A 22,179-nucleotide genomic window follows, 5' to 3' on the forward strand; every position below is an offset into this window, starting at 1 on the left:
CATAACTTCTTGGAGTGTGGGGGCTTCCCTCCTTCACCCCCAGCAGATCAAGGCCACCACTTCAACTGACAGACATGGAAGCGGCAACTACCAAGTGTCATCGCTGGACCCCGTGGGCGCTGACTATATACATCTGTCCACTCTCAGCTTTTCTTTCCTTTACTCTCCCTTGCTCTTATCCTGCCTTTTTCTCCCCTATGCATTTTCTTCCCCCCCTCCAAAGGCTATCTCTGTGTCTCATTGTTGTATGACAGCACCCAAACTGCTAGCATGCCTGTTGATACAGAATTGTTAAAATAAACCTTGCCAGTATATATTTTCAGACACCGGTTATTTAGTGTCGTTTCGCTTTAATCCACCCCAAAGGAATTATTGATAAAACCTGGGTTACCCCCTCCCCCCCCTTTTTCTGGGGCGGGTCGTAACACCAGGCCTCAAGGACAGCGACTAATCAAACTATTGGTGGGAAGACCCTAGCAACTAAACTGAGCCCACGAAAGAAGGACCAAACAGAATGGAGCCCACGAACCTAAGTCCAATGAAGAGATGACAAGTGACAGTGGGAGGGAAAATTAATAAGGGTATAAATGTTGCTGTTTTCTTGTTGCGCTTGCGGATCGTGAGCAGAGCAAAGGTCTCCCCGGTCGCCCAGCGCACTGTTTTGCTTATTTACACTTTCAAATAAATCTTATAATAAATTTTTACTATTTTGATTTGATTTAACCATAACAGGATGGAAACAAATTGTCTTGGAGCCCTTTATAAGAGTTGGGGGTATTCACTGTGGAGGTTTTTCTTCTTGGTCTGAAAATCTCTCTGAAACAATCCATCTATCCACACTGGAGAGGCTGTGGGGAGATCTCTTAGTTTAACAAGATTACAACTTCAGAATTAAGAGAGACTTCAGATGGAAGTGTGGAAGAGGAAAAAGAAACAGTTTTTTATTAACAAAATCTGAATAAACAACAAATGGTGCAATCAAAAACCTTCAGAGGAAACAAAAAAAAATCCCAATTCCCCAGGTGGGGGGGAGAAACCCGCGGCAACCCAGGGGAGGGTGGAAATGCTCGCAGCCATGTGCGCTGGCAGACAGAAATGAAGGAGTCCTTTTTCCCACAGGCAGTCTTGAAAGCAGAATACCTCGCTCTGAGACGGGTCGGTCTCTCTCTCTCTCTGCTTCCTCTCAGGAAAAGAGAATGAGGAGGCCAAAAACTGGGCTCCTGCTCTGCCTGGTCCTGGACCAAACCCCAAAGGCCCCTGAACAAAAGACTCCCCCAGCTGTCCCTGCAGCCACTGTGCTTTCCCGCGAGACCTGCCCCTCTCCCCACTCCTGTGCTGCCCCGCACGTGCGGCTCCGCTCCACACCCCCACCACCCCCATCAGTTTTTAGGGCACAGGGACGAGACCTTAGGGAAGAAAAAGAAAATTCCAACATCTCTTTTCAAACCTGTGACAGGAGAATACAATGACCCTTCCAAACACCAAGATGCAAGATGCCTGTTCCCCATGAACAATGAAGTGTAGTAAGTCTCAGGTTTTGTCATGTTATATTACTCCCTGTATCATCCAAGACCTCATTAGTCTTAGAAAACATTAATTTTATGATAGCAAAAAGATCTAAGGGATGCCAAACTCTGTCATTCTACTCACAAACACTCTCAAATACTTGCCAAGAACTGCATGAGCAGTGCAGGATGTTCTTTGACATCTCCAGCCTCTCCTTCCACTCCCTTGCCAGCTGATGGCAAGTGAAACCCTGCTCTTCTTCCTGCCCTTCACCTCTGACACCTCAGAAAGGAATTGCCCTTTTGCTGAGAACCTCAAATCAAAACTAACCATCTCTGACAGCACCAGCACAGAGACCCTAAGCCTGAGGAACAGCCTGGGAGCTGCAGATGGGGCATCATCCTCACCATGTGAAGGAAAGCAGTGCAGCAAGGAGGAGGAAATTGTTTACTCTCCACCTGGGAAGAGGTGAGATCGAAGGCTCCGAGGCTACTGATTTCAATGGCTCCTTTCCAGAAAGGAGAAGCCTTAGTGACAAAGGGGGAGGGCACTTGGCAAGAAGACAAATATTTGATGCCTTCCTGCTTTATAAAGCTCAAGCCCTGCCTGTGGTAGAACTTCCCTCCCTGAGCCTCTCCTCGAAGCATCATCACAACATGGCAAAGGGCAATGTAGGTTCCTCCACACCAGCCATATAGAAACATCCTTATCCTCCTAGTGTCAGGGAGTATCCCACTCCTGGACAACGCACCATGTCCTCCCAGGGCCAACATGGAAAGAAAAGCAGGGAGAATGAACAAACAGGGGCAACCACAAGGGAAGTGGGTATGGAGACAGGAACTTGGACATGGTTGGCAAGAGAAGGGACACAGCACAAGGTGCCCAGGTGGCCTGGAGTCATGACCAGGATGAGCTATCCCTGTTAATAGGATTAGTTCTCCAATTGACCTTTATGATTTCTATTACCTTTTCCTTCAGAATTTACTTGAAATCTGCCTGTGTTATTGAGGTGAGTCTGGCAGCCTGTATTTTGTCTGGATATAAGAAACAGGCAATGTCTCTCAGAAATATTTGGGGAGCATTATCTGTATCCTTTTTCATAGCAGTCAGTGATTATCCAGACAGCCTGTGAGAGAATAGACTGCCAGAGAATAGCTCTTGCTCTGCCAGCAAGAGGAAGGTGCTGTCACTTCAGCAAGGCTGCACCTCTGCTTTACCAGCCCCTTGAAGAATAGTGGGTGCTTTAAACACAGCGAAGGAAGCAGCAATGGTTGGATGCCCCAGACTTTACATTATTTCCCACCAGCTTCAACACCAGCTGGCACAGGCTTGTGACCCAGAAGGGTCCTCTGGGATCCCAGATACCAACACATTACTTGTGCCTCATAAAGATGGCCATAAATGGCATTTACTACATTTCCTGTCATAAGCAATTGCAAACTTAGGAAAATAAATTGAACCTGCCTCCCACACCCAAGGGAAATGGATGCCATTCACACCCCGTTAAGCTGCACTGAGAACGTCTTCAGGGTCTCTCAAGATCCTTGGCTTAATTAGGTATCACAAGTGGCTTTTTTAAATTATGTACCACAAGAGGTTTTGCAGATGTTTTCTGTAAGTGTGATGGTGTCATCAACTTTTTCCTGAATGTAATTTTCATGATTTCATCAGAATTTGTCCTGGAACAAACAATCTGCTCTACTGGCAAAACGGCTTCCATAGGAAAGGTTCAGCACAGCTTTATCTCAGCCACTGACCCCAAATCCAACTTCCTCACTCATCCCACGCCCAAGATCTACACACAAGGCACAGGCATCTTCAGCTTTCATGGAAAAGGCCTTTGTGTCACACTGGAATCCTGCACTAAGGAGAGAGGAAACACTGCTAAACACAGTGAGTCAGGAAACGGACAAACAGGCAGACTGTGCCTTTGGAATACAGGAATGATCTCTGCTTTACTGAGTTTTGTTGGCATAAAGGAATGATGTGGTATTTGCAGGGCACAAAGTGTAGCTGAATCGAAATTCCTGGGGGAAAAGGAGGATGTTTTATTACAGAATCAAAGAATCCCTGAATGGGTCAGATTGGATGGGACCAAGTGGGTCATTTGGTTCAATCTCCCTGCCAAAGCAGGGTCATCCCAAAGCACATGGCACAGGATTGTGTCCAGACAGTTCTGGGCTATCTCCAGATAACCCACATTAATTTTATACTATGTTCATTCTCCTAGGTAATAACTTTTGAGTAACTATTATATTTACCATTTCCAGGATAGATCCAAGTCCTCTATAGGCCCTTCTGTGTTCCCAACTCCACCAGCTGAAGAGCTCCTTACAAAGTCTTGTAAAACACTGGTGCAAGTTCTTTGCTGGAAATTTTGTTCTCCTCATGCTTGTTGGGTAAAATACTGCATGTTTTAGATTCATTACTTGAGCAATAGAATGATTAAGGAGCAAATAGAAAACATCTCATCTCCCTTTATGCTTCTCGCCATCTCTGGCTTCTCATGTTGACACAGGGTTGGTCTGTGTGTACTCTTCCTTAATATCGTCACTGAATATCACTGGGTCATCACTAAATTCAACAAGCAGTCAGGCCCTTGTTTAATTGAACAAAGCCTTTGTTCCACTCACTTGCACTCACAGTCTGGTCTGGAACCTGCAGGAGCACAGGACTGTGTAGGAAATTCCTACCAGTCAAAGCTCCCCCAAGCATTTTTGTTCCTATTGAAGGGTCCCTTTCTTAACACAGAAAGTTGGAGGTGAGACAACAATTCTGGCCTGTTCAAAACAAGCCACTATCAACAGACACTTTTAGAAATACTTTGCTCCATCTGCAAAAAAAGAAAAAAAATTGGTAACACCAAAAGTTTAAGTCTTAGTTCAATAAGTTTATTTCTAACACTGAAATAAGGAGAAAAGCAAATTCTTTGTCTCTCACCCTCTCCAGTAACATGAGTGCAAACCAAGAGCCCCTCCAGCTCAACTTCCTTCTGAAATAAGAGTGCAGCTCCTGGTTTCTGACACTGACATTATTCTGTTACAGCTCCATGTTCTTACTTTGCTCCTTGGGGATTCAAAATCAGCAAATCTGTTTCCAGAGCATCCTGATGAATGGGGGCAGTGAGGAGGATTGCTTGTCTTAGGAACATCAAAATGTGCTTTCCAGTCACAAAGAGACGGTTTTTCCTGTATGATTCCTTTTTCACTACCTTTGGCCACAACACACCACGTGTAAAATCTCTAATGAAGCAAAATATTTCTTTCCCTGAAGAGAACCCAGGCCATCATGGTCATTTCATCAATGACTTCACAGAGCTTTCTTAATCCTGCAGGTGAAGGAGAGAGCCAGGAATGGCACCATTTTAGTAGAAATGATTCTACCTCAAAGGACACAGTGAGAAAGATAATCCTTGGAGTCCCAAGAGTCATTGAAGCATATTGGAAGAGTTTTGGCAAAATTCTCTGTTTGCTGATCACATCTGTTTTCCTGGTACCACCTGTTCCTGGTGTTGGCTTTGCCTTGTCTGAGAAGACAGAAACAGAAATACAGAGACAGTGTATGAAGTCTGTTATTGCAGGAAGTAATGTTATGCACGTGTAGCAAAAACAGTGCAAGTTTCTGCAATAGTTCCTAGTGCATTAAAGAAAGATAAATCATAGGTTAGAATTTTGCAAAGTCCTTTATACTAAATCAAACAAAATCTATCCTTGAAATATTCTGTGCTTGATGTTATCGACACGTAGTTTGTACAGATAGAGCCAGCAGGAAAAGCCCCAAGGCATTGTCTGCTGTGCTCAGGGAGCAGAAACAGCCTGTGCCTGAGACTGGTGCAAACACCAGCAACAGGAGACACTCAATCCTGATCCCTTTGCTGCAGGAATCAGAGTCTGCTGGGGGAGACCAAAATTGATACAAACCACTCTTAATATCACACAAGATACTCTCCCTCACACTTACACCATAACAAATGAAAGTAGAACTCATAACAATCCCCTCGCAATTTTTTTTTGTAAAAAAACCACATGGATACACCCCCTACACTGACCCTCACATTTCCTTCGTGCTCTTAGGGGATTTGGTGCTCCATGGCACACCTTCAAAATATGTGGAAAACAAACTGAAGAATGCAAAGAAAGCTCAGTGCACACCAAGTGACCTACCTTGGACATCAGTGACCTGCTGTACTCTGGGTCTGGCTGATTCAGGCAGGTTCAAGTCAGTGCAAATATTTTCTGCCATTCTTGCTCTCCCTTGTCCTTTCCTCTCACTGCTGTTCTTACAGTGACACTCTGGACTGGGGACAACTCAGAGCTCTCTCTCCTCTCTAACCTTCAGGAGGCAGTTCTTTCCTTTTCCAGTCCTACACAAACTCATAATGTGAAGGGAATTCTAGTACCAATTCACCTTTTGATGGAAGAGGGTTAAATGTAAAAAACATAAGTAAATATAAATTCTGGCCTCCCTGTGACCACCTTTGTTGGGAAGTGGTTCTGGCATTAGTCGTGTCTTGATTTTCCAAATCTTCAGATACATACACACCGCTTTTACAGATTGAAAAGCCAACCTTTATTCCTGGAAACGGAAAGCAGAGGAAAGTGCAGGGATCCAGTAGTCAGCCCCAGAGAGCAGAGGGAAGCTCTCTGAGTGGGCCCACAGCACATCCTGCAGAGCAGCCCTGTGGGGTCCATCAGGCCCTGCTCTCCAAAGCAGACATCTGAAAGCAGGACACACTGGCCCTGAGCCAGAAAGGAATGGACTCGACTCTGCTGAAACAGGACCCTGCCACGCTCAGGGGGTCACGTGTCTGCAATTCTTCAGAATCAGACCCAAGCTAACTTGCTGTGTCATGAGGAACGTGGGGTTTGTGCAGCTCAGAAACATGTCCTTCCTCTCTGCAGGTAAATTCTGAGGGCAGTGGGGATTCATAAAGGGGGATTGGTCCAGCCTGCTTCAGGAAGTGCAAAAGGTGCTTAATGTACAAAGCAGTAAATGGAATAGGTCAGTCTAAACAAGACTTTTGTGTAACTGCAGTTTACACTATCAAATTCTTTATGCTTGAGATATAGTAATTAAGATGCAACAGAGAGCAAGAAAGACAGATGACACAAAAGAGAAAGACTCCTGGAAACTACATTGTACAATATGTTTTCTTAAACTGAGATAACTACAGTAAATAGGGTATGTCAGAGTTTTTGGCTGTATACCTTCCATTGATTCAAAGGTTTTAGTAGCAAACCAGGAAAGAAAGCCTGGTAATGCCTTCAGCATTTTTTCTCACCTTTTATGGAATATTCAAGTGCTTTGCAAGCCTACTTGCTTTATCCAAACTTCAGTGTGCATGTATGCCAGCTAGCAGACCTCTCTTTTCTTTCCAACACACTCACACACAGGAAATCCTGCCCAGGCTTTAGCTCTTGAGTGGATTTTTTTATTTCTCTCATGTTATTGATTCAGGCATATAATTTGTAGAAAGGAGTTGGTGTCTGGACACAGCCTTGTGCTTCACAATTCCCGGTGATTAGAGAAAAGTATTCCCCATCCCTTTCTAATGCTCCCAGTTCTTTTCATGTGCTCTGTAGGGAGCTGTGGAGCTATGTGTTAAACTGGAAGCCAGGGAACTGATGCTTGGTTACTCCAGGACCTTGTATTTCTGTCATGTGCAAGGAAGCATAGTCCAGATCTACACAGCTGGGACTGTCCAGACATAAATATTTACAGGATGCACACTAGGAGGACACATTCCATGCTGAATGAAAGTAGTTCATCCTTGGCAGCACAGGATTGTATTTGGGTTTGCCCTTCCCCTTCCCTCAGCAGAGCTGCAGCTGCAGGCCCACGGCCTGTGGAGCCAGCTGAGCCTTTGGCTCCACATTATTCAGTGGGATTCTGGATTGAGCTTTTAAGCCCAGCTTTGTTATTTGCATTTTTTTAATGGTTTAGATGGATTTCTTGCAGGAGCTTTGAGCAGCCCCTGTGTGTTGTTTCTGCTGTCAGCACAGATTCTGGTATCTGTATGTTCTGAAGTGTGTCCTGGCCATAATGGCTGCAATGTCAGAGCAATAGGGGAAGTACAGGGAGAATGGGAAGTGGGAACAGGGATGAGGATTCACCAGACAGACTACACTGAGTTTTCTGATAGGTGCTAAATAAGTGCAGTAAGAAACGGGAAGTCAGGGGCAGATACTGTGTGTGGTCAGCTGGACATGACTGTATCAGTCAGGATACACTTGATGGAAAAAATGCTCTGAGTATCTTGGCAAAAATCACAACCAAGAGATTTTAATTTTTAGGAGGAAACAGTGAATGAAGGCAAGGTTCTTAAAAAAAAACCCCTTAAACCATTAAAAAGCCCCAAAGCTGTTGTATTGAAGTAACTAAGCAACAAGGAAGTAGTACACTAACAAAAAGCAAGTACAGCAGAAAGTGGCTGAATAGCAGCCAAACCAGAAGCGTACAAAAGACAGAAGGAAAAAAATCAAAAACAAGATGGGGAAAAAAGAGGAGAGGCGTGGGGAGAAACACATACTTTTGAGATACCATGAGATGGTCTGATTTCTCTGCAGACCCATCAGCCCAGGCAGGTCTCTCACTGCACTTCTCACACAACATCCTTTTTGGTCCTCCAGGGGTAGCAGTCTCAGCTACAGCACCTTCAGCACTGCAACAGGAAATGCTGGGCAGAAAAGCTGTTAAACTGATCCAGATTAGGGAAATAAACCTTTCTGAGCAGCCCAGATGCTACTCATGCCTGTGGTGGAAGGTGCTGTGCTCCACCAGCTGCAGCCATAAGACACATGCACAGGATGCTGGACAGGAAAGAGGCTTGAGAAGCTCTGTGGAGCTCATGGCGGGATGAGTCATCATTACAAAAGTCACAGGTGACCTCTGTGCATGCACGTGCTCTTTTCTCTTCTCTTCTTTAGTTGAGAAAGGACCTATCAGGACAAGCAACTCTGGCTGATGAGGAGGCTGCAAAGTCTCATTTCAGTGCTGGCCCCTGAAAGCTTCCTGGAGCAGAGGCACAGCCTGCAGACATCATGGGGAGAAACATCTGACACCTGCTACCTGTGCAGGGGACGTGGGGACACCAAACTGAGCAGGCAAAATCTACAGTTTGACTTTTTGGAACCTCTTTTTAGTTTGTGGCTGCAAAGGCTTCACATGGTGAGTGTCTTTTCAAGGTGCTGAACATGCTGGTTGCTCTATGGTGAAACACATATTATCTATAAAGAAATATAGGGACAATACTGGAAGATAACATTTACATAAAGTACATCTACTAATCTTTATTATGACCAGACCATCAGGTTCTGGAGATAAAGGTAATTAAATATCTTTATATCATCTGAGATTTCCATCTGAGGTTTAACCTCCCTCTCATGCTCCTTTTTTATGTTTTTCTCTTTTTATTCAGCTTACTAGTATTATTTTCGTGTTGTTACAATACTGTGGTATTCCATATTCCATAACTCCATATTCCAACCCTCCCTTCTTATTCCTATCCTCCCTCAAGAAATTTTCAGTGCTAAGAATGTAATTTCTGGAGGATGACAGTTATGTCTTCTACTCAATAATAACACCACACAGGTGTTATGAACAAGTAAATAGCAATCCTATTGAATGCAGGCCTCACCAAAAATAAAAATGCAGCTGATAAAGCAGCTGAATTCTTTTCTCTTGTGCCTCCTATTCCAAACATTCCAAAACAACGTTTTGCAAGACTTCTGTGGCAGAGGCTTTTTAGTGTAAAAGACTTAGTTGGCTGACTTTCATAAAATGTTTAGTTCTTCTCAAACACTAACCTAAGTTCTGCAGTAAATACAATTTGTTAATACCTCTGTTAAATACTTTCTAAAGGAGACCAAATTTTTTAATATTCAGAACTACTAAGCACATGTGATGTCTCATAAGCTGCTCAGTGTTATTTCGGCTACATTCATTCTTCCCCACTTTATTTCATTTCATTTAATTTCATTGATAACACATGGATATTTTCTTCATTATTTTTATTAATCTGACAAGTTTCATGTTATTCAACAGAAATGTTTCCAAATTAATAGATAAGAAAATGCATTTGTCTTTCCAGTCTAACAATTTCACTTTGAGAATTGCAGGAACCTCTCAATATCATCCTGGAAATACGTCACCTCAAAAAGTAAGAGGAATCATAGAATCACAGAATGGTTTGGATTGGGAGGGACCTTAAAGATCATCCAGTTCCACTCCCTGCCATGGGCAGGGACACCTTCCATTAGCCCAGGTTGCTCCAAGCCCCATCCAACCTGGCCTTGGACACTTCCAGGGATGGGGCAGCCACAGCTTCTCTGGGCAACCTGTGCCAGTGAATAGCAAAACCTTTATAACTAATAAGAAAGAAATGTAATTTTGTTCAGATGAACACAGGGTTAATGAAAAATAAACTTCAGGACTAGCAAGCAAAAAGCAATAAGAAAAAAGCAAGTATTTCAGTACTTTCCTCCTTATTTACTGGTAGGATTCTTATGGTACAGAGGCACACAGAGAGCAGGGAGCTTTGGGGGGTATGGTCAAAACAAGAGTTCCCACAGCACCCAAAAATATCAGAAGTCTTATTTGGGGTACAAATCCCTCAAGGTCTAATGAAAGCCTCAGAGAACTCACCAATAGTTCTGTTGACTGAGGAGGAAAATGAAGATGAACTGACAAAGTCAACCGAGAGCAGGGTAAATTAGCCTGTCCAGAGAAGCTGTGGCTGCCCCATCCCTGGAAGTGTTCCAGACCAGGTTGGATGGGGCTCAGAGCAATATGCTCTAGTGGAAGGTGTCCCTGCCCATGGCAGGGGGGTTGGAACTGGATGGTCCTTGCAACCCAAACCATTCCATGATTCTATGATCACTATATTCCTGCCTTTACTGCAGGACATCATTTTTCTGATATAGAACAAATTATACTAGAAAGTAAATTTTTTTTAATAAAATAAATACCAATGCCCAGTGACCTCTTTCTTTTAAAGATACAATTTTCTATTCTGTAAGTATTGTCTCAGGGCCAGCAGATCTGAAACACCCTGCTGCCAGTGGTAACTACAGACGCTCCTGCAGTGGGCCAGTGGTGTGTTCTGGAATTCTGTGCCTCATTTCCCATAATCAAAGGCCAAGATAAGCCAAGCAAACCCCAGCTGTGTGAGAGAAAGAAGAGGAAAAGAAGCAGTTTCTTTTGTGGTTGACGACTCAGAAGTTCTCACTGCGGCCAAATGAAGGTTTCCAGTGGCCCTCAGACCTGGCCCGGGGAGGTGTCCAGAACTACTGTGACAGGCAGCCCCCTCTGGAATGCTGATGTCTCTGATTAGACCACTCTCATTTCTCTGGAGTTCCTGGGGATGGAAGGAAAAAGTAAAATTAAATTATTAGTTTTTAATTTGGGAGTCACAAAACTCTTGCACAACACTGTATGTTTTGGATGCATTTAAGTCACTTTTCTTGCTATCTGGCTGTGTAAGTGGCCATCTCACGGACAGTCACAACATGAATCTCCCCTCTGACACCACAGGAGGTCTTTGAGAGAGGGGGAGAACAATCCTTCCTCAATGTAAGAGATTTTTTCCCCCTAATTTACCTCTAGGATGAGGAGGCACCAGTCTGATGCACTGAAATACAGTCAGATAAGAAGGAGCCAGGAAGCTGTGTTCCATGTATGAGGATTTTCTGGATCATCCTAACTCCTTTTGTATCCACATTGTCTCAAGGACCTTCAGAGATATTTTATTGCTCATTCTGTGGAAAATGCCCTGCTATGGCATCATCCTCCAGGCAGTTACATTGCCAAGGCTCAAAAGTGTTTTTTTTCTCTTTGGAGAAGAATTTTTAGCTTTTTAGTTCAAAGTTAAGTGATGACTAAATACATCTTGGACTGTAACTGCAGCCTAAGAAACAGGCCTTTATAACTCAGGTAATTTCTTTCACTTCCTGTAGCCACAATATCATTATGCAAGTGAACAGAGGTTGCCCAAAGAAGTTATGGATGCCTCATCCCTGCAAGTGTTCAAGGCCTGAGCAACCTGGCCTATTGGAAGATGTCCCTGCTCATGGCAGGGAGGCTGGAACTAGTTCTTTAAAGTCTATACCAATCCAAACCATTTCATGATTCTATGACCAGTAAGCGATAAAAGTAATATTATTTGTGATAGCAGCAAGCAGGAGGCAGCATCACAGAATCCAACTTTAACTTTTTGAGTCAGTCCCATGAGACCCCTTCTACAAAATGCTACACTTTCTACTTAGAATATTTGCATCTTTCTCCATACAACATGGCAATATTTTAGAGTAATTTTCCTGTGATTCAGTTGGGGGGCTATTTTTGTCTTTTGCCTTTTTCCTTTAAGAAATTCCTATCTTGTTTATCAATCTTCATTTTAGAAAATGTCTGTGGGCCTCTCAGCCAAACTGATCAGGGAAAGTAAAGATCGAGTTTCTCAGTCATAAGCGTCTGGGGTTAATAACTACAATAGTTTCAGAGAACGAAATGATTCGCAACTGAGTATGTGACAGGTTCTCAGAGGTTTTTGGCAGCCTGGAGAACTGCCTGCAGCTGCCAAAATTATCTTCTGTACCAGTGGGTGAGAACGAAAAGAGTACTCACTCGTGAATGCTCTGCGGTAATAAGCCACAATATTATTTTTGACCTTGGCGACAGGCAAGACTAAACGGTAAGAGAGAAAGCCACTCTTTTCAACTGAATAAATGCGAATAACCTGTTCTTAGAATACCAGCTGTTCATACATGCATCTTCCATTGCATATTGAACCTCTCTGCTGCCCTAATTCCACACCCCACTCTCAGTCTCTGCCCCTCTGAATTCATGTCTTGCCAAATACTCTGAACTGTCTGCAGCTTGTGCTCTCTGGACCCATCACCTCCTCCCTCTCCCAGGAATCTTCAGTTCCCTGACCTCCCCGAAGCCACCATGTTTGAAACCTTGCTGCACATAACTTTTGGATTATTCTTCACCCTTTTGCCTTTCTATTTCTTCTCAAGTGTGTAATAAGTAAGCAATGGTAAAATTTACTCGTCAAAATATATATATATTGTACTTTCTGTATATTATAGCTAATGCTTTGTTGGGACTGGGAAGTTGTAAGCTGCGGAATAGTTAACTGCTGTGTTACTATTATAAGTTGACTATCTTGCAACTGGCAGTTTCTTAGTTGGCAAGATAAAGTATTTTGCTTCATTGAGCACGTATACTATATCCTGCTTTTCTAAAAATATTGTTTAAGTGTACTTATTAGAAAAGAAGAAGAGAACGAGGATCAGAGGGTCAAGGATGAAAATTATAAAGAAGAGCCAAAGAGAACATCTGGACACCATAATTCATACCCAACTCCAAGGACACTGAGCTAATTAAAACTATTGATGGAAAATCCCTGGCAATTAAAATGGGCCTACAACAGAACCAACCAGAACGAAGCCCGCGAACTCAAGCCCAATCAAGAGCTAACAAGTGACTATGGGAGGGGAGTTGAAAAAGTATAAAAGTTACTGTTTGTTTTTATTGGGCTTGTGGGCCGGTGGAGAGCAGGGGTCTCTCCAGGCCAACCAGCGCGCTGATTTGCTTATCTGCACTTTATATAAATCTTACAATAAATTTTGCTGCTAAATTTTGATTTGATTTATTTACCTATAACAAGTGCCATCCCAGGCATGATGGACAATCCCAGTCCACTGCTTAAATGAGCACCTGCTCCAGGCAAAGGCTAAAATCAGCTGCAATTCAAACTATATTCATGGAAGCATGAAGTTGATATGGCTCTTTATTGTTTATTATGCAAATATAGACACCTCTGGTGGTCTAGTGGTTAGGGTGCAGGACTCTCACCGCTGCGACCCGGGTTCGATTCCCAGCCCCCCGGGCAGATGGAGCTCGTCAGCCCTGTGTGGCAATCCATCTAAGAGAAGGTCACTCTAAACAAACCTACGTTCTGAGACCCTCACTGCCACTGTCCAAGCTTGCTCGGCCCCAGCAGATGAACCTCAGGATTAAAGGGTGGGCTCAGTTCAGCGCAAGCTGTGTCTCACCTAAAAAAATCCACTGCGCAGGCTCGAAGGGTTAATGACCTTTCCCAAATCTTCGCTCGTGAAGACTGGCCATTATTATTTATTATTATTATTATAGACACCTGAAGACAATTTTCAGCAACTGACCACTGCTCAAACTCTATTATCTGTAAATATAAACACCTGGAGATAATTTTCTGACCACTTTGATATTCAAAGTAGTTGGAGACTGCTGTGAGAGCATAAATTGTAACTCTCCACTGTCACACTTTTCTATTCGAGGTTTTCTCCCCAGATCCAGAAGGTTGTTCATTTTGGATAAACCGTTGGCTGAACTCCTTATCAGCCTTGTACAGAGCCCGCACGATGACTCGAAGAGAACTGTGTCCCTCTGGCTGTTTGAACGTGCTACACAGCCGAGATCTGCTTTAAGTAAAGCAGTTAAATGGGCAAAACACACCAGATGAAATGTCTGCACTTACAAACAATGCAACTTCTGTCCCACGCTCATTTCTGTCTTTTTTTGATCACTCTGGAGTGTCAGGAACTACCTTGCTATTAGGTTAAGTTCTGGATGATGTAATTAAAATTCACAGTAACAACTTCATCCCCACAGCTGGAAAGTCAGTACCATCGGGCTTTGCAGTCCCCTGGGTGAAGCAGATCACTGGCCACGTTTTCCAAAGACCTCAAGTTTTAGGGGATCAGCGTTTAAATACTTTATTTTACTCTCCTCCTCCACATATTCCTCCTCATCTTCTGTATAAAAGAAGAAAATAAATAAATGAACAATAAATAAATAAATAAAAACAGCAAGAGCCGCTTTCTGCCTTTGTGTCAGATCCTGGAATTCGCTGACGTCAGAGAAAACCGCAGCGAGACCTGCTGGCAGCCAAGTTCTTCTTAACAAACACTCCCCATTTCCTGTTTCAGGGGAGTTCCGGAGTTACTATTGCAACACAAAGTACCGTGACCATGCATGCACTCGGGGAGGACGGCGCATCCCGGGATCGAGGGAAGTGGATCCCACGGCTGCCCCCACCCTCGGAGCAAGGACCAGGACGGAGGAAAGCGGATCCCGGCCAGCTGCTCCCACCCCGGACGCTCGGGCAGTTCCGGCCCCGTGATCTCCGCGCCCGCGGGGCAGCGGCTCCGCACCCATGGAATGCCGAGGGGGTGGCGGGCGCGGCTGCTCCGCGGAGCGGGGGACGGGATCCCGCGAAGGTGATGGGGCACAGGGAGAGGGGCCGGGCTTGGATCCCATGGCTAGAGCCGGGCGGGAGCCGGGACGCCGCCGGGGAGCGGCCGCGCCGTCGGGGATGAGCCGCGGTGCAGCCGCCGGTCCCGGGGCGGGGATGCTCCCGCTTTCCCCGGCCCGAGGCTGGAGCACTCTGGCTGCTGCCCTGCGGCGTCCCGGCGGCTGGAAAACCCCTGTGCTGGCAGCGAGAGGGGACCCTCCCTTGGGAGCCGGTCGGGGGACACCTCATCCCCCGCTACCGCCTGCAGGGTTCGATATAAAGCAGGGCAGTGGCAGGTTGGTGTGTCCTTCCCACCTCCAAACCCCTGGAAGGGAGCGGAGAAGAAAAAGAGACCCTGAAAAGCTGTGGGATAAGGCGGGATGTTTCTCAGGAGACGTTTTGGGCTGCGGAGCTGAAGGCTTGTCTTGTTTCACTTATCCATGCCACATTAAGGCATGAGGTCAACAGCAAACATACTGTCCACCCTCATTTGTTCCATGCTCATTTCTTTCTTTTTTGATCACTTTGGAGTGTCAGGAACCACCTCCCTATCAGGTCAAGTTCTGGATGATGTAATTAAAATTCTTGTTGTTCTAAATGTCACAGACTGCCTATCCTTCAGCTCTGCTCCCAGCCTCCTGTCCACAGGGAACTGCTTTTGCTTTTGGAACAGCTTTGTGGGTCCTGGGCTCTACTCCTCTGTAAATTGGTTGTGGGTTTTTTGTTTTATTTTGTTTTTTGAAACATGACATTTATTTTTTCAGATCTGTTCTCCAATATCTGGCTCTGGCGAGCGGTGGCTGGAGTCCTTAGTGCTGCTGTCATTTTAATTTCGTGTATTCAGTTTGGTAAGTCATTTTAAAAGAAAAGATAATTAGCAATAGAAATTTCCAGAATTTTAGGTTGTCAAAAGTCCATCCAAACCTTAAGTGGTTTATTCAGAACTCACCTTCTTTCTAAATTAAATAGATGTTCCATGACATATTTTCAGCATGGAGAAGTCTTTGGGGTGACCTAATTGTGGCCTTCCAGGACCTGAAGGGAGCCCACAAGGAAGATAGAGAGAGACTATTTCCAAGGGCCTGGAGTGACAGGACGAGGGGGAATGGCTTCAAACTGACAGAGAGCAGGTTTAGATTGAATATTAGGGAGAAATTCTTCCCTGGGAGGATGGGGAGGCCCTGGCACAGGTTGCCCAGAGAAGCTGCGGCTACCCCATCCCTGGAAGTGTCCAAGGCCAGGCTGGATGGGGCTCTGAGCAACCTGGGATAGTGGAAGGGGGTAGGGAGTTGGAACGAGATGATCTTTAAGCTCCCTTCCAACCCAGGCCATTCTGTGATTCTGTGTTGATTAAAAAATAATGGTGAAGTGCTGGAGAAATTATTCTACTTGTTGCAGTGGCATTAGGGAGTGCTAATAAGCAAAGCTATTAATTCAGCTGTGAGGAAGCAACACTTCAAAAACTGTGGTTGTCAGAAATATTAATGTTGTAGAAGAGTCCTTGGAGGATACTTTATTATCACCCTCTCAGCTACTTCTACCAACCTTTAAAGGTATGTCAGGAGCCATAAGGGTGCAGGATCCACAGTATTCAATTAGTTTACAATAATTATTTCTGCTCAGCAGAGGTAATAATGCTATGATTAGACTGAGATTATTTGGAATGATGCAATCACAAAGCAAAATAAAATGCTCCAGAGACCTTTTCCCATTGGAAGAAATAGGTAGATTGTTTTTTGTCTTTTCCCAGTAAACCTTTCTTCAGCCAAAGATTTTCCTGTCTGTCCTTCCCTGGAAGTCTGCCCATCAGGTTGGCTGTATTTCCAGAGGAAATGCTACTACCTGTCGGAGAATGAAGCCGACTGGAACTCCAGTCAGAGCCACTGCTCTTTGCACAATGCTTCCCTCCTGGTGATCAAGAATCATCAGGAACTGGTAAGGGAACAAACGGGGCGTCCTGATTTCACCCTGTTCCATGTCCTGAAGTGAGCTGTCCTTCCAGCCTCCTAAGCTGAATAGTTAGGAAGTTGATGCAAGGCCATGTTGGGTCACAGCCTGCAGAAAACTTCCTGCCTTCTCTCCCTGAAAACAGAAAGTCAGTTTTATCAGTTGATGTTTTTAAAAGTGCATGAGGGCTTATCTGAGTTAAATTTGGTGCTGCTCACAGCTATAAATACTCAAGTTGAAGGCAACTATCAGCATAAACACTGTTGCAACTCATTTATCTTTAATTAACAGTTTTATCATATCAAGATACGTTAATGATGCACAAGTTAGTAGATATGTCAGTTGTGACCTTTGGAGTTAGGAGATATCCTAACCACTGCTTGGAGCATCTCTTTCTATATTACACTACAATATTAGGAAAGATTCCACCCTGCACAAAAAACTAGGAGAATATATTCTTCCATATCTATTACAAACCTTGATGGCAGTCCTTGATATTTTAAAACAGCCTCTCTCTAGGTCAGTCAACCCTATCACAGGTACCAGTACTCTGTACATTTAGGTTTTAATATTGTTTCTTCTGAGACAAAGGCAAGATTGATCCAGGGCTAGAAAGCAAAACAACAAAGACTGTATTTTCATAGCATGAACTTCTTTTCTCATATGAATTTATTCCTACAGAGTTTTATGATGAAGATAACAAAGCAAGACCCATGGATTGGACTCTATAAAAGAAATGAAGAGTTCTTTTGGGTGAATGGAAACGCATTAGACAATGAACTGTAAGTTGACGTCAAGAGGTTTTGCTGGTGGTACTAGATAATAGGGGAGTAAGAAAAGATAACTAATACAGATATTGACAGTGACTTGAAGGAAATATCTGTCATGTTGGAGGGATGATTATTGAGAGAGAATGAAATGCAATAAAGATTTCATATAGCATTGATAAAAGTGTGAGGGGTGAAAGTTAGAAGATAAATTTGTAATGTTCAGAAGGAACATAAGGTAGGAGCTCATGGCAACAGACGGGATGGCAAAGTGAAAGTTAAACCAAGAGACCACTAAGATACCAAAGCAACCAATGGAGGAATAGAAGGTTACAATAATGCAAATTCTTCCTTATACCATATATTTTGCAAAAGTACAAACCTCCACGTAACCTGCATGAGGTTTGTAGCAAAGAGATTTGGGAGACCTCTAGGAGGTGTTTTCATACTTCTTATAGAATGTTCCTAAAAAAAGGCTGCTGGAGGGAAAGGGGAAGCTGTAAGTTTATGTTGCAGGAGCTGCTCTGTGGTCATGGCCCTGTGTCCTTGTCCCACCAGTGTCAGGTGTGGGGCAGTTTGTTCCTCCCACTGACAGCTGTCCCTTCTTCTCAGGCACTGCTGTGTCTCATCCTGCAGCTGCCTGCAGGAGTTGGTAGAATTATCAGTGATAGTAATAAGCACTGAGATTTCACAAGTCTGAAATTGACTTAAAAAGTGGAAAATTTAAATACTTTCAAGTTTGTGACATTACTAGTGGTGTGTGACTATATTCAGGTAATCCCCAAGACTTAAGGGCGTGATCTGATGAAGGCATTTGATGTGAGATGTGAGGAGCACATGGGCATCTCGAGCTGAAAACTGCAGTCCTTCCCACTGTTTTATTCCCTGACTGCAATACAAACATCCACTGATGCTTTCATTATCAGTGATGAATTTCTTCCCATTCTTAGACTTCTGCCTCAGTGCTTGCCTCACACTGACCCTCCTGTCTTTAGGAGGGTGAACACCTCGATGTCTAAGCTCAGATGTTATTACAGTCATGGGGATTTGTCCCTTGGCTTTTCCAGAGATCATTCTAGTTGGGTTGGCCCTATCCACAGAACATTATAGCACTGTTTTCAAACAGAGTTGGTGAAGGAGTCTCTCACCTCTTATACAGGGGCATCTATAATGTGGGAACTGAGGTTTGCTTCCTGATTTCCGCCAGCCCCTGAACCATGGTGCCCTGTTCTGTTCTGAGGACGAGAGAAATGAGAGATACGTTTGTTTTGCACCTTCTGCTGGAACATTTTAGCTGTATAGGAGGATGTGGAAGTCAAAGCTGGTGCCAGTCTTGATAGCACAGCATCCTTGAGACAGGGAAACCCAAGTTTCAGTCTCCAATCTAAGGGTGTGTTTCATATTAAGTGACCACTAGACAAGATTCAGGACTACTATAAGGCCTAGATTTTGTATTCTGGGCACAAAATCCCATTAAAAAAAGAAAACCCCCCATGGTGTTCTCTTCAAAGCACAAGCAGTCATCCTCTTGTGATGCCTTGCCTGTGGCAAATTAGGCTTTGTTCAAGAGAACCCATAGTTGCCTTTGCTCTATCACAATATTCGATCGTGGGTATCAAATTAATCATGTCTTTCTTCCTTCCAGAATTGAGGTAAAAGGCTCTGGAAACTGTGCCTATCTTGAGTCAAAAGGAGTCTCAGCCTCTGGATGTTATTTAACCAGGAAGTGGGTCTGTAGCTTGACCATTAACTCAGCACAATGAAGGTGGACGAAGCCACCCCCTGACATTTTCACCTATCTCTGATGTGGTGTCTGCACAGGCTGTGTCAATACTCTGCGACCTGGGAACATGTCTCAGCTCCTGCCTGAAGGTGAATGACTTTTCTGGTAGCCAGAATTCTCCAGCCATGGAGGAAGCCTCTGATTTTTAAAGATACCACTTAAAAGGTTTGCTCCAGCACCTTGATAAGTCATTTTCTTGCCCCGTTTTTCTAAGTACTGCCCAGCCTGTAGTTTTTTTTTGTTGTGTCATCAGCATTTCTTCCATTAACCCTTCTTTTGGAGGAGCAGCTGCTCTTTCTTTTCCTTTTTGGTGTGCATCTGGCAGTTTTTGTTCTGCTTTTTCCTCTGTGTGCAGGGATGGGTGGTGAAGTGGGACTTTCTGGTGGTCTGCCAGTGCCTCTCAGAGATAGGGGAATGCAGGAATAAGCACTGTTGTTTTAGACAGGATCATAGCAGGTTTCCCTCTTCTGGTTTGATGGGATGCATCTTGTGTGACTCTGCATTGTATTCAATGTTTTGTTAATGTTATTTTACATTAGCCTTGTTAAATCCCAGTGATAATGCTGTCAAGCTCATTTATGTAGCTGCACTGGACTTGAAGTTATCCTTCCCACAAGACTTATTTTAGCCCAAAAAACCCCAGAATAGATAAGAATATTTGTTTACCTGAGGATCTGTTCTGATTGGGGGTAAAAGAATTTGAACTGGAAAAGTAATAGTGAAGCTGCAGGCATTAATGTTTAAAGTTAGAAATAGTTCTCAGTGTGAATAGGCAAAATCAGGAGAAGAGAAAAAGAGAATTAACAGCAAAGGAGGTTTCTCTGTGGTTTCCTCGTGTCCTGTGACTGTCAGAGTGTGAAGCTTCCTAGCAAGTGGTACATTTCTAGTTGGATAATGAGTGTTTCCAGAGAAGGAAGAATGGGAAGTTCACTTTCCTCATTTTCTGTGACAATAGGACTTCACTGTAATAGAACCACACAGTATGGATATTGTCACCAACTTGTAACTTTAAGATGTTTATTAATATATAATCACTAATTTTACTGAACTACACTTTTTTAATGGCTTATATTCTTTATAGGCACAGTAACAGGACTCTACAGTGTGAAAAGCCTAATAATCTGTGTATATGTTGTGTTGGGAGGGTATTATTCTGCGATGTTTTTAAATTAACCTGGCTCTGAGGGATATGGTATGTGCAATAGTCCCAAAAAGATACTCAATAAATATCCTTACAGAGCCTCCGAATTACAATGGTTTGTGTCTTAATATTGTGCCATTAAAAGTATTTTTCATTCTGGCACCATTGGGGGAGGAAAAAACCCACCAGACGGAAGCAAAGTAAAATATTCAGGTTTTGAATATGAAAAAATCTTTAATTGTAATGTTGGGGTTGACACGAAACAAGACATTTGACCCAAAAAATAATGCATTTCACTTCCCAACTCTTCATAATGTGTCAAACTTTTAACAGAAGCATTTAACCTAAATGTACTTGTGTGGAAATGCTGAAATAGGCACAGTGAAACGCACACGGGATGGTAAATTTGGAGGGATAACATGGAATTTTCCACAGTTCATTATTGGAAATTTTTCTGAGAATATTTGCATTGGGGACATAGTAGAGGTACATTTCACAGATTGGATAGAAATTGTGATGGACCATTTTGTGTCTCAGCCTTTCTTACTGAGCTGATTTACCTGAATGTTTTCTTTAACTAAAGAAAATAAAGTTGCTCTTACAGAATCATAGAGTGGCCTGGGTTGGAAGGGACCTTAAAGATCATCTCATTCCAACCCCCTACCATGGGCCGGGACACCTTCCACTAGCCCAGGTTGCTCAGAGCCCCATCCAACCTGGCCTTGGACACTTCCGGGGATGGGGCAGCCACAGCTTCTCTGGGCAACCTGTGCCAGGGCCTCCCCACCCTCACAGGGAAGAATTTCTTCCCTATATCTAACCTGAATTTCCCCTCTTTCAGTCTGAAGCCAAACAGGTTTTTTTATACATTTATTATTCTTTGCATTTACTTTTTTCGTTTTAAACAGGTTGGTTTGTTTTCCCATCAGTGTCATCTATGGAGAGAGTCCAAAAATAGGAAATTTTGGTTCTGAAAGGGGGTTTGGAGAAACTGTGAGCACAGTAGGTTATAATGAAAGCTCTTTTGTAATCTGACTCTTAAGAGGTGCAGTTACCATTCTCTTCTGTGATGTTAAGAAACAAAGGGTCAAGCTATAAACTCACTTTACTCATAGCAGGGTCTGATGAAGTACTTCAATAGCCATTTTTTTTCTTTTTAAATCAGTGACTGCTTAAAAAGTAGGTAAGAGCTTCAGTAAGGCCCTGCAAAAACGTGTGTAATTACATGAGCAATAGCAAGAATGCTCAAATAGTAGATGTTTCATGAATGTTTTTTAAACCTAAACACCACTACTAATCTAAGAGGGAACAATCCAATCCTCTTCCCCACACATGTGCTGCACTGAGTTTGGGGGATTTTTGTTGTTCTTGTTTCCTTTTACGTAACAGCAGTTTTTCAAATGAGCTGCTGATGCTGCATTTTGGAGGGTAAATCTGTTAGGGTTTTTTTTGTTTGAAGGGAAGTCACTGAAGGTACCGTTTGCTTTTTAATCTGTAGTCCCAGAGTCCTCTATTCTTTCAAAAGAATTTGTTTCTCTCATTGCTTATAAGGACTTTAATTCCAGTCTGTGTGATTTTTGTTAGAGTAACACGTTCAATTCATTAAATTTGTTCTTTTTTTCAAATATATGGATGTAATAAAGGCACTAAGTCAGACTGCTCATAGCATTTTTGTATTCTAGACCTAGAAATAGTGTTTATCCATTCAATAGCTCGGCCCTGGCAGATGAACCTCAGGATTAAAGGGTGGGCTCAGTTCAGC

At 43.5% G+C, this 22,179-nt stretch overlaps 1 protein-coding gene across 3 annotated transcripts; it reads left to right on the top strand.

The window, feature by feature from the left end:
* The first annotated feature begins 14,652 nt into the window (after nt 1-14,652).
* On the top strand, nt 14,653-22,078 carry LOC108504324 (C-type lectin domain family 2 member L-like). 3 transcript variants are annotated; one of them, XR_001877067.1, is made up of 6 exons: nt 14,653-14,765; nt 15,544-15,627; nt 16,530-16,714; nt 17,408-17,508; nt 19,139-19,365; nt 21,326-22,078. XR_001877067.1 is itself a non-coding variant. In XM_017829134.1 (5 exons), the coding sequence occupies exons 1-5, from the start codon at nt 14,702-14,704 to the stop codon at nt 19,254-19,256; spliced, it is 552 nt and encodes a 183-aa protein (XP_017684623.1). In that variant the 5' UTR covers nt 14,653-14,701; the 3' UTR covers nt 19,257-20,524. The 3 variants fall into 3 exon arrangements, 1 of the variants encoding a protein (XP_017684623.1); XR_001877068.1 differs by having other exon boundaries at nt 16,578-16,714; XM_017829134.1 differs by lacking the exon at nt 21,326-22,078 and having other exon boundaries at nt 19,139-20,524.
* The last annotated feature ends 101 nt before the right edge of the window (nt 22,079-22,179 follow it).

Source organism: Lepidothrix coronata, unplaced genomic scaffold (assembly GCF_001604755.1).
Source record: "Lepidothrix coronata isolate B3197 unplaced genomic scaffold, Lepidothrix_coronata-1.0 Scaffold158, whole genome shotgun sequence".
NCBI classification, from domain to species: Eukaryota; Metazoa; Chordata; class Aves; order Passeriformes; family Pipridae; genus Lepidothrix; species Lepidothrix coronata.

Bases quoted from the DNA above. Each gene is read 5' to 3' on its own strand.
- LOC108504324 (XM_017829134.1), top strand. From the start codon at position 14,702: ATGGAATGCCGAGGGGGTGGCGGGCGCGGCTGCTCCGCGGAGCGGGGG. The intron at 14,766-15,543 runs GTGATGGGGCAC...TTATTTTTTCAG, and splicing joins GGGGACGGGATCCCGCGAAG to ATCTGTTCTCCAATATCTGG. The intron at 17,509-19,138 runs GTAAGTTGACGT...TCTTCCTTCCAG, and splicing joins AACGCATTAGACAATGAACT to AATTGAGGTAAAAGGCTCTG.